Below are 12,303 nucleotides of genomic sequence, written 5' to 3' on the forward strand. Positions count from 1 at the left end.
TATTTGACGGTCGAAGTATCCCTAAGTCTATCATGTGGTCGAATTCATTTTTAGCCAACCTAAGCTTTGTCGGGAGCGAGTCGTCGTGCTTTTGAGAATACAGGTGGTCCTGTAGTCGAGATGTGATGTGTAACATTGTTGGTTACACACGGCAAATTCGGTTGTGGTTGATATATCCCTGAGTATTTATCGAGTAATGGTCGATATAAGGGGTCTATGACTGGGGGTAGTTTGCAACCAGAAAAAGGAGTTACACAGACAGATAACTTAGTGTTTCCGTCTATTAACCTTCTTGAGCGTGTGTCGATGAGTAGATTGTGGTATTGTAACAGGTCTATACCAATGATTGGCATAGAGACATCTGCAACAACGAAAATCCAGTGTATGGGTTTGCGTAAACCCACGTTAAAGTAAACGTACCTTTTACCATACGTAGCAATCAGCTTTCCGTTTACCGCCCGTAAACTTAAAACAGACTCGTGAAGTCTGTCGCTAGAGTTCGCGGGAAGAACGCTAACTTCTGCGTCGGTGTCGATGAGGTAGCGAACTTTTGTGGTCACACCCGTGACGTATAACAGATGGCTTTGTTCGCCGGCTACGGTTGCCGTTAACACGTGCCGGCTTGGAAGTTTCCCGAGTACTTTTTCGTGTCAGTGGATTTGGAGTTCGGATAATTGCAGGGTTTCCTGCAATTTCTGGAAGAGTTACTATACTGGTTATGATACCAGCACCAGTCGGGATTATCTGTCTCTCGTGGTCGATATCGTGTAAGCGTGTGACAGTTCGGCTATGTCAGTCGGGGTCGATTGAGGTTTTTTCTTGACGGAAAAAACCTCAGCGCTAGTCGATTTCGTTATTTTTAAGATTCAATCAGCAGATGCAGCGAGTTCGTCTACGGCGTTGTTTTGGAACGAGACGAGCACTGCCTACACCTGTTTCGGGAGTTTAGACAAGAAAAGTTGTTTGAATAGGCCATCGTCGAACGTTCGTTGACCTATGACTTCTCTCATCAGGCCATCCATACCTACAAACAATGAGTACCTTGTCAAACGAACACTGTCTGGCTAAAATGAATAAATCTCATGTATCTGTTACGTTACACTTTCACGATAACCTTAATGTAGGCTGTTTATCCTATGGTTAAACCCAAAATTATCTTATACGTAATCTGCATGTGGTTATAACATTCCTTCTTACCTTATCATCTGTTTATAAGAATGACTCTTGGGTTATGCCCCATTTACAGTTTAAGTGCGGATATTTTTCCTAGCTATGCGTCGAATCGACGTAAAAACTTCAATCTTCCCTGTTCAAGCAACAAGTTTTTCGGTTGACAGAAATCTCTAATTCCTTTCGCGTTACACCTTGTTCAGAATATAGCATAAAACGATCCTACACCCAGAACAAACTATACTTTAGTTACCAACTAGTAACATAACATCGATACAGAGGCTATTAGCTATTTTACTCTTCATTACTTCCTTTTCAAACTTATTATTTGTCGATGCACGTTCAATTTGAATTAGAATTTCAGAACCAATAATCATAGTGTTAAGTAGATAAACTATCTTTCATACTTATATTTAACTCATGGTACTCTTCCGCAGTTTCAGACTCAATTGAATATCCATAACAACCTTCTCCATCTCTGTACAGATGACTGTATAATATATTCCTTGGACTACTTCATAAATAATAAAGTGGAAACAGTGTTCACATCAGCTTATTTGTATCATACTGAATACAGGTTATCACCTTGACCGATAGTTCATTCCTGAGCAGTATACTTAGTGTCACAGACACCTCCGCTACTGTGAACGATCTTATTATTTGTGCTTTTATACACAGTTCTGTTCTAAATTTCAATGTGAAGGTCATTGCATGAGATTTCAATTACCCAAGTGCAAATTGGAATACTGGTAGAAGTCAGTTATGTGATGACGAAATCTCGGCACCCCTGGACATACACTGTTGGTCACAGTGAGTTCATACCCAAATAAGATATATTAGCAAATTTGGCCTAGTATTCTATAGAGGCATCATTCCACTATCTGTACAAGTACACAGATAATTTGAAAACAGTAACCATAAAAATGTTGTCGGTCCTCTGTCTATCCATCTTTCTAATAGCTTTCCCTTTCAAAAATTTAGTCAATGCAGGGACCTCAAACATGCAACCTTGGACCTCCTGGAGACCTGGTGAGATCCTCAGATTGACACAGCCTGTTCAAGAACAAAAATCTTGTGGGTGCCATAGATATATTTTATTGAATCATTACTTCGTGTTCGGATTCCTTTAAAACTCTGAAAATATATAAAACTACGGAGTCCAACGGATTATTTATATCAGTTAATTATCATAATTTATTAAGACACTTGCGGAAACGTTACTTTAGGATGAATGAATTCACAGTGGCTGCACAAATAACTATGAATTTTCATCAAATTAAATCATCTTATAGGGTGAAGAGCATTGATCAGTTGTCAGTAGTTAATAGTACCTCAAGAATACAAAAACAAGTTCCTCTTCTCAATAAAAGCGTCAAAATGCAGACATCCTTTGGAATTTTAGTAATGACTGTAAAACCATCTTAAAGCTTATCAGTAATAATCATGTGAATATTTATAAAAACCTAAATAAGATAGAATCAAGAGTCATGTGACTACATAGTATCTACTTCACTCATTTATAGACAAATTAGTAGGACCACAACTTCCTTAAGGATCGCTTCGACACTTTTATTATCTGAACACACTTCGATAAACTAGCTTGACATATGAAACGTTGACTTGTTCTTCGATTCTGTTTTATGAACCTAGTCTGACGAATAACTAAAATAAATATTGGAAAAGTCTTTATTTAAAGTCCAGATATTTCGATGTGGCTACCGAATTTGCAAGCTTTTGAAAACAAATTTAGTCGAAATCAAATGTTTATTTTGAGTCGTTAATTACACATCCTCACGTCAGGTATCTCTGAGTGAGGTGCTGTGATTTATTACAGAGCGATGATGACATTTTATTCTAATGAATGTTGAGTATTCTAATTTATTTAGGAGTTGAAGTTTATCTGTATCTGTTTAAACTTCAATGCACCACACTGTTTCCAAACTCGAACGAATCGATGACAGAAATGAGTGCCGATTACATATAAAAATCAATCCCTCAAATTACTTGATCAACTGACAGCGATTCTAAGAACGATGACAATAGGAATGATGGAAGACAACAGGAAGTGTTGTGGAAGACTTCGGTTCAGAAATCTCATAGACATAACGAGCAAGCGAATGCAAACATTTGTGACATATATGGTGCAATGATTGTAGAAAAGCTCAATAAAAGAGTTAAAAGTATGACGTTTCGAGAGTCAACAATACTGTTTTATTATCGTTACAGAGGATAGTTCATCATGGTATGAAAAAGATAAACAAAAAACAAGCAACTATGACACCACATGTAAATCACTAACCTAAACAAACCTAAACAGAGGGCTCAAGATTATTACCAGAAGAACTCCATTTTGTATTAGTTTTCATAATGACACAGCATTGTTGAATAGATTCATAATAGCAACATTTCAAAATACTTCAAATTGAGCTCAAGCTGAAAGTGAAACATGTCATTAAAAAGTTGTTATTGAAGTATTCAGAGCCAGATGATGTTATCAATTTTACAATCGAAAGATTTGTGCAGAATAACTCAGACGTTCATTGATTCATATGTGTCTAAGAAGAAACATACACCTCAACTTCGGATTGATTCAATACCTGATATTTGTCTAGAGTTCAAAATCCTTCCTCAGTTATATGCATCGTTGTATGGTAAACATTGATAATCATATTGAAGCAAAAAAATATTTAAATTAAATAATAATACAATATTCACAAACCCCAATTCTGATAATAAAAAAGCTGGAAATGTAATTTAAAGAAACAGTAGACACAAAACAATAGTTGTCCTGACTTTTATATTCAAGAGGATAGAACTTATAAAAATCTCGTGCTGTCTAGACAGACTTCAGTATCTCTCTAACGGTTACTGATTATCACTAACTTTAACATATACATTTCAGTTTCTTCTTTAAATTAATTTCCTCAATGTCCATAATATCACATTTCTGACCAGTTGTTCATTCAGTCACAGTAACTTTCTTGCTCGTCTTCATTTTCCATTTTTTCACTGACCTTAGTGTTTATTATGCATGTGAGGATATTGGTTTTAGTTGATCGTAATCAAACCTAATAGTAGTAAAATATATTTGTGACATCTTGACTAGTAGAAATTTGAATTTCTGATGTCTCCTGACTCAATGTAAGCCACCTCTTCTCAGTAAATAAACAAATAAATAAATGAACCGGAATACTTAACACAAGTCTAAATGGTATAGAGAAACAGGGCTGAATATTTTAATCAACCACGTTTAGGTGAGTTAAGGTTATTGGCAGCGTTTAATTCATGTATTTTACCTTCAGGATTCCCACTTTTATAAAGCGTAATCTGTAATAGAGAGTTTTAGACAACAAATTTCAATCCTTTATCTAAACAACTATGTCGAACGCGTGGGATAAATGAATGAGCACTTTTTCACTGTATGAAACTAGTTGGTAATTATCTCATTCGAAACAATTATATCATTCAGTTTTGATCATTAGTACGCTACATTACAACAGAACAGATAGAACGTCACAGTTGAAAAATTTACTGACTCTGAACACAAGAGATAAACAAACAATACGACGGTAACGGAGAAAAAGAATGGTATGATTCAAAATAAATTATGTGCAACAAAATTTTTAATCGGTTTGATACATTTCCTTCAAGTTATATGAGAGTAAAAGTCTATTGATGAGAGTCTTGTAAAACATGACACCTGTAAAGTACTAACAGATTGTAGTTATGAAATTGTAGATAATGTTTCGACGTTGATTGATCACTAAATAATAGGCATAGTCATATCTGTAATAGTGGCACTATATCTAACTCCAGTTAGATAGCATGCTGATTGTCATTAAAAAATATACATTCCGCCAATCCTTTTATGTCTTTATCGATTTAATTTGCTTTAGAGAATAACAGAATAAAATAAGCCAAATACGAAAATGAATTTCGAATATATACATTGCACACATTCACTGGTCCAGGCAGACAAAAAGAGAAACAAAGTGGGGTTAATGAAGCGAAACGAAACGAAGTGACACGTATTGGAGAAGGCGAATGAACCAACTCAATCTGACTAAGCGTAACTCAATGTGTATAGTCAGTCCAAAAATAAGTTAGACTTAAACAAGAATTGTGAATAACTATTTTTGAAGATTTTCTAATATAACAAGAATATGACGTATACAATTTTCAATTGTCTAAATGTTCAATTGAAGATACAAATATGTATGAGACTGGTACCAATGAGAAAAGTTGAGTAGTAATGCGTTATACAAACTTCTATTGTAACTTACTCATACATTTTACATATATGGATTTGGTATTGCTTTTCATCATCACTATTGAACATATTATAATGAAATAATGAAATTGTACAGTATTGTAAATTTTTATTTCCCTAGCTTGCACTAATGTACTTGACAATTGTAACATGTTAATATGTATTAAATAATTTCACTATAATTTGGTTTTGTGAAAATCTATTCAAGTTGAAATGTTTTCATTATGAAGTAAATCGTTGAACTTCGTCAGTTCAATGAACTATGGATATTGTTCACTAACCACAAATCATGAGAGTTAGCTGATAGTAAAACGAAACCACTAACATCCATTAAGTCGACAGTGAGATAATCTTCGTTGGCTACACAAAATAATGGCAGTGTAATATAGCAAACTGACTGAACTTGCAATACGTGTTATGAATGGTACGATTATACGATAGGTCAATGATATCTGGGATATTTGTGGTTGAATCACTTTCTGGTTTATGACTGCATATTGCTTCTTATTTATCGCCTTATATAAGATAGGTGTTTAAGTTTCAACAATTTCCATAAGTTCTACAACTGACACCAGTGGACGATGAGATCTATCCACAAACAAGTCAAAACAGTAATTTTGAACACTATCATAAAATCTATTCTTATACCATATTTGGAAATCAGAATTTACACGTGATTACTATTGGCACACGTTAGACAACTTTCAACAACGTGGTATCAGACAACTGATAGATAAATAATTGAACATAATTCATCAGCAATTTTTGTCTTCCTAATATAAATCGAGTTAGATGAAATGAAATTTATCTATAATTAACTGTTAGCTTAAACTTTGAACTGATTTTGTTAGGCGCTTCAGTTAACTTATTTGACAGACAATGTCATTCGAAGAATGATAATGATTTATGAAATAAAATTGATCTGAACTAAAATCACGTTGAGATGAGCTATTGGGTTTGTCGTCTGTGTATAGTGAAAATAATTTTGACCTATCAATAGTATTCTCCATCTCCTTTATGTAAAGTAATGCCGGTGTCATTCCCAGTTATAATAACTTCAACTTATGAATTTTAAACCCTTTTCTATGACCTTATATTTACACAAACTGAACTGGCCATAAATGCTAATATATTGATAAAAAATAACAAGAATATTATAGTGAAAACTCTGTCCAATAACGTCCTCATCACTTTCTACAGTTACAGGTTCATAATCCTTATGTTACAAAGGCCAAAACGGACCATCTTAATGAACCATAAAATGTTACGTCAGAAAATAATGACGTTTTGCATCTGTTATTAGACAAACGCTTTAAAAATGTCTTATTTGTAAACTAGAAAGATTATTCACAAAAGACCACTGAGCCGGCATCCAACGGTGTTAATGTCTAACTTCAGCCGATCCACGATTTTGAGCGACCGTTCACCGATTGTGCGGGATCGTGGGTGCGCACTGATGAGGAGTCCCATGATAGGACGAAACGGCCGTCCAGTGCTTCCAGGTTTTCGATGGTGGTCTAGCTTCAATTGACCCATGATTTCAACTATGAAAATACTAAATTCTCCACAAAACCCCCTCTGATCTACAAATTTAAAGAAACAAATATTATTCATTGGAAGTATTTCTGAGGAAATTCAATGAGGTATAGAGTTTTCAGAAATTTTTTATACTTTCGCTAGTAGGTAGCAGTTCAAACCAGGGTGTGATTTTCAACTTAATTGTAACTTATTTGCTGCATATATCTGCGTGATGTTATTAATGTTCGCCCTTAAAATGTAAACCCGATCACCAATGCTTCATCAGAGCTAAAACATCTTGAAGTTTATTGAAGTATGTTTCCACTTAATTATTTTATTCCTCTTATTTATCTGTAATCTAAGTTGATTGACGACGTTCAATATAAAGAGTTTACTAATGTTTAAATTCCAGTGTTAGAACATAAGCCAAATAAAACTTAACAATAATCTAATCATCAAAATTTGTTTTTGTTGCCAAGATTTCACATCCAGTGGACTTATTAATCATATTATAAGCAGCATTGCCATGACAATCAAGCCTCACTAACAGTTTCTTGAATTTCATTTGCTGAAATTATTTCAATTAAAAAAATATGATTTGCTGTTGCATACGACCAATCAAGTAGAAGTATAGCTTCATTTTCAAAGAAAAACACTCAGTTCTTACTCTCTAAGTGATATTTGTGAAAGTGTATCTATAAATTAGTCCGTATGACATCTAGAGAATTATCGACTGTTGAGATTGTGGATATTGAACAATCAAATGAAAGGACTCGTGAGCAACGTTGGGAACCAGATGAGGAAGGTATTGGTGCAGGAGGTGTCATACTGTTCATTCTCATAACCATACTATTTATTTGTACATTTCCAATAACAATATTTTTTGCAATTCGCACAGTCAAAACATATGAACGAGCTATTATTTTACGTTTTGGTCGTTTAAAACGATCTGGTGGAAAATATGTTTTAGGTGCAGGATTACAGTTTGTCATGCCATGCGCAGATCAAATGATTCGCATAGATTTGCGTACAAGGACTGTGAACATACCACCACAAGAAATACTGACAAGTGATGCAGTTACTGTTGGCGTAGATGCTGTTGTATTCATGCGTGTGATCGAACCAGCTGCAGCTTTATTACGAGTTGAAAATGCAGCCAAATCAGCAGAGCTACTGGCAGTTACAGCGTTGCGTTCAGTATTGGGAACATATGAACTATCTCAATTACTGACAAATCGTGACCAGATTGATTCCAAGTTGGCCATTTTACTGGACCAGGCTACAGGTGAATGGGGAATTAAGGTAAAAAAAATCCAAGCCATTGATTGTTTATTTATTGTTTGGTTTATTAATATTTAGAATTTTATATCAATCCGAATTATCTTATCAAAGGAGTTAGCATGAATGATATTAGTTTCCTCACTTTTGTCTTCAAATAGAATAACTGATTCCCTTCAATTCCGCCGTTATTGTTTTATTCTTCACCTGGTCAATGTTATCAGGAGAATCAGCTGTACAAAATTCTTGAGAAAAACTCACTTAAAAGCATAGTGAATCCCATTAATTAATGAAGGAAACGAGTTTTATATTTGTTTGAATTAAATTCTAGCTACTGTTTGAATTACCTACCATTTGTTCATTTTCAAATGAAGCAGACTTTAAAAAAAAGTAAATAGAAACAGGTCAGCAACTGTCTTATTACCATATCAGATCGTTTTTCGAAGATGTATTCTCTGACCTGGCTGATTGATCTCAATTTCAAATTGCCATAGCAATGTTTTTTTATTGTTGAATAGTACGTTACTTATACCATGATTCTGGTATACACGCGGATGAGTTATTGACTTTTCATACCGATATTATTAATCATAGCCAGTTTCGTGCAAGAAGTCTATTAGTAAGAAACCTATTTTGCTTAAGTTTGGTAACAACCCGTGACCAAATTTATCCGTGTTTAATCTAGTGATCAAAAAAATACCGTGAATCAATCGGTTTATCAAATATGAAAACAAGTTGAAGTATAAGATGGTTTTTGTTGGAAAGATTAATCATTTTACACAACTTGTATTCACACACGCGTTCGAATCTGGTAGCCTGTTTATTTAACTGACAAGATAAAATTCGTTGAACCACTCCATCAAATCCGCCGCACAATTCCTTGATCAGATTAAGAACATTCAAATCAACGACGACGAGCTGATGATATCCTTCGATGTAACAGCGCTATTCACCTCAATTGAACCAAGCTTAGCAAAAGAAACTCTATCCTTGCTTCTCACCAATGACGAAAATCTCTCAAGGTACACGAAGCTTCAAAGTCAAAGCCTACAAGAACTCACAGATTTATGCCTAACGACATATTTTTAATTCAACAACAAAATCTACGAACAAACAAAAGGTACACCGATGGTATCACCAGTATCGGAACTTGTCTCAGAAGCAGTAATGCAGAGATTAGAAACCACGATCTTACCAGTGATCAAGCCAAAAATTTGATTCGGTGTGTAGACGACACACACACATGAACTAGAAAACATCTACAGGCTGATCAACAACGTCTTCAATGACATCAAGTTCACCATAGGACAAGAGTCAAACAGCAAGCCATTATTCTAGAATATATTAAACACCAGAACAGACACACGTAAACTGGAGCCTCAAATGTACAGGAAGCCGACCCACACTGATGGAATTCTCAACTAAATTGCAACAACCCGAGAGCTCACAAAATCAACTGTGTACAAACTTTGTTCAATAGGGTGAAGACATACTGCAACACAATTACAGCACGGAAAAATGAAGAAAAATGCTTGAAAACCATCCTTCAAGAGGACGGCTACCCAATAACATTAGTCAAAAAATACCAGCTGCACCCATCAGCAGAAACGAAGTCAAGTGCAAAAATCAACAAAAGGATCACCTTACCATACATAAAAGGTATGTCAGAAACGACAACGAGACTGCTGAAAACCTTCGGAATCGGTGTTGCTCACAAACCAAGAAAATCCCTCCATTGAATCCTATGCAAACCAAAGGATGAAACGACAAAAGAAGACAGACCAAATATCATCTACAAAATAAATTGTGCCAACTGCGACAAACACTACATCGGACAAAGCGAACGCCCTCTTCATCTTCACCTGCATGAACATCAATTGGCAGTCAAACGCCATGACATGTAGTCACTTATATCAATCCACCTGGGCAAATGCAGACACGTTCGACTGAAAAAATGTGGAGATTTTGGATAGGGGCAATTCCAAAAACACCAGAGGATTTTTAGAAGCTGAGAACTCAGGTCAATCAGCAATAAACATGCACATTAAAATCAATCCAATTTATCAACCATCAGGAAAATTATGCAGAAACATAGGAACAAAAATCAAACTAATGGGACATAGAACCAAAAAAAGAGGTAAACAATGATAGATTTAAGGTCAACAAGAACCAATGAACACCGAGGTGTACAGGACAAGCTGTAAACCCCATATGGAGAAATTCGAACACTTCACTTCTACCCAAAGTTTGTACTGATGATGTCGTTCAGAAGGATGATGAAAGCTGCACGACCAAAACATCCAGCCCAGAGAACAAAACTCCATCAAATTCGTCCACCTGAGCTACAAATCTTCTCCGCCATCTCAACATCAATTCATTTTATTTCTGGAGGAACATTCTGTTTCTCAACAATATACATATATATATTGATGAATATCAACGAACACACAACCTATTACAAACTGTGATTCCTTCACGTCATCTCCATCTATCTAACTACAGAAATATAGGTTCATTTAGACTGGCGAAAACTTGGCAAATTTATCAATCGATAAAATTTATTCTAAGTTGAAGGGCTAGACAAATATGGCACTAGTTATTGCCAAATCATCAGTTAGTGTCAAATAATGATTATAGAACTCTGATAGATAATGACTCAGTATAAAATGTATTACGAATCTTGATACCATAGATTTCAACTCTTCACTTAACATCAAGTGGAGTTAGTTTATTTGTTACTGTACGTTAATTTTTGAATAACTGTAGGTGGAACGAGTTGAAATCAAAGATGTTTCATTGCCTCAAGAAATGCAACGAGCCATGGCGGCAGAAGCACAAGCTGTTAGAGCTTCTAAAGCTAAAGTAATAGCAGCACAAGGTGAATTAGAAGCATCGTCGACATTAAGAAAAGCTGCTGAGGAAATGGCTAGATCACCAACTGCCTTACAGTTACGTTATTTACAAACATTGGCTACGATCGCAACGGAACAAAATTCAACTATTGTATTTCCGTTACCCATAGAACTACTTCAAAGTTTCTTATCAAAGAAACAAGCCTAATTGATTCACTATTATTTTTCATCTGTGTGTGTCTATGACTGTATGTAGATGTTCAAGTCCATGTCTACTGTAACTACTTTCTAGACAATAATCAAGCAAGCAAATTAACATTGATATTTTGCTGTGAAAACCGAACTTTTTTAAATAATTAGTTGGGGAAAATATGTAAGCAAATATTGTTACTGTCATTCTTTAAAATCTAAAATATTTGTATAATTATTATGATTTTTATACTGTAGTACTGTACAGTTTGATAGTAATTTCATCAGGGATTAACGCCAATGTGAAAATCACTAAGAAACGAAGACGCGCTAGTTAGTTGCTTTTTTCTAGCTTTAAAACTTCTCAGATGTACCGTACAACAACTACTCTATATGGAATCAGAATCTTGAAACGAGTTGTATATGAATAAGCAATCAATGGTTCTGATTTTCAAATTCAGGCAGTTTGTAAGATGGCGTGACTCTCATCAAATTTCGCTCCCTATAAACTGACTTGAATGGCCTCAGCTTCTGATTGAAACTTCTGAAAACCCATCTCAAAGCTGGTCACTAGTGAGTAAAGGATTACTCTTTACCAAATTGTTCATTGGTTATTGTTAGATCAATCAAGAATACCTAACACTCACTAGTCAATAACTAGTATCATGTTATTGTGTTCTAATGTTAAAAGATTTCTGTCAATCACTTTTAAAGTCAATTACTGGATGCCATGGTGTACCATATTTTTGAAACTCATCAGTCAATTTCAATAGTATCGTAGTCTTTATGTTACATCATTCATTCAGAAAAAATTGGAGATAAGAAAGCTCAGTCTGTCCTGATATAAATTATCGATGAACCGAAATTCTTCATCACTTTAGTTGGATTGTATTGAAGAAAGCCAAAATATGCGCAAAATTGAGTGGTAACTAATTATCAGTAATTCAGCATCTATTTGAGTACACTCGATAAACGGTCTCCAAGTTTGTAGACATGAATGGATAATTAATTTATAGATTCTATTAG

General features: G+C 34.9%; 1 protein-coding gene across 1 annotated transcript; it reads left to right on the forward strand.

Annotated features, from left to right (window-relative positions):
- Positions 1–7,669: 7,669 nt before the first annotated feature.
- Smp_066520 (putative spfh domain / Band 7 family protein) lies at positions 7,670–11,296 on the forward strand (the record flags this gene model as incomplete). Its single annotated transcript, XM_018798134.1, has 2 exons — positions 7,670–8,260; positions 11,003–11,296. The coding sequence occupies 2 exons, from the start codon at positions 7,670–7,672 to the stop codon at positions 11,294–11,296; spliced, it is 885 nt and encodes a 294-aa protein (XP_018653106.1).
- Positions 11,297–12,303: the final 1,007 nt, after the last annotated feature.

This window comes from Schistosoma mansoni, chromosome 6 (assembly GCF_000237925.1).
Source record: "Schistosoma mansoni strain Puerto Rico chromosome 6, complete genome".
Classification (NCBI taxonomy): Eukaryota; Metazoa; Platyhelminthes; class Trematoda; order Strigeidida; family Schistosomatidae; genus Schistosoma; species Schistosoma mansoni.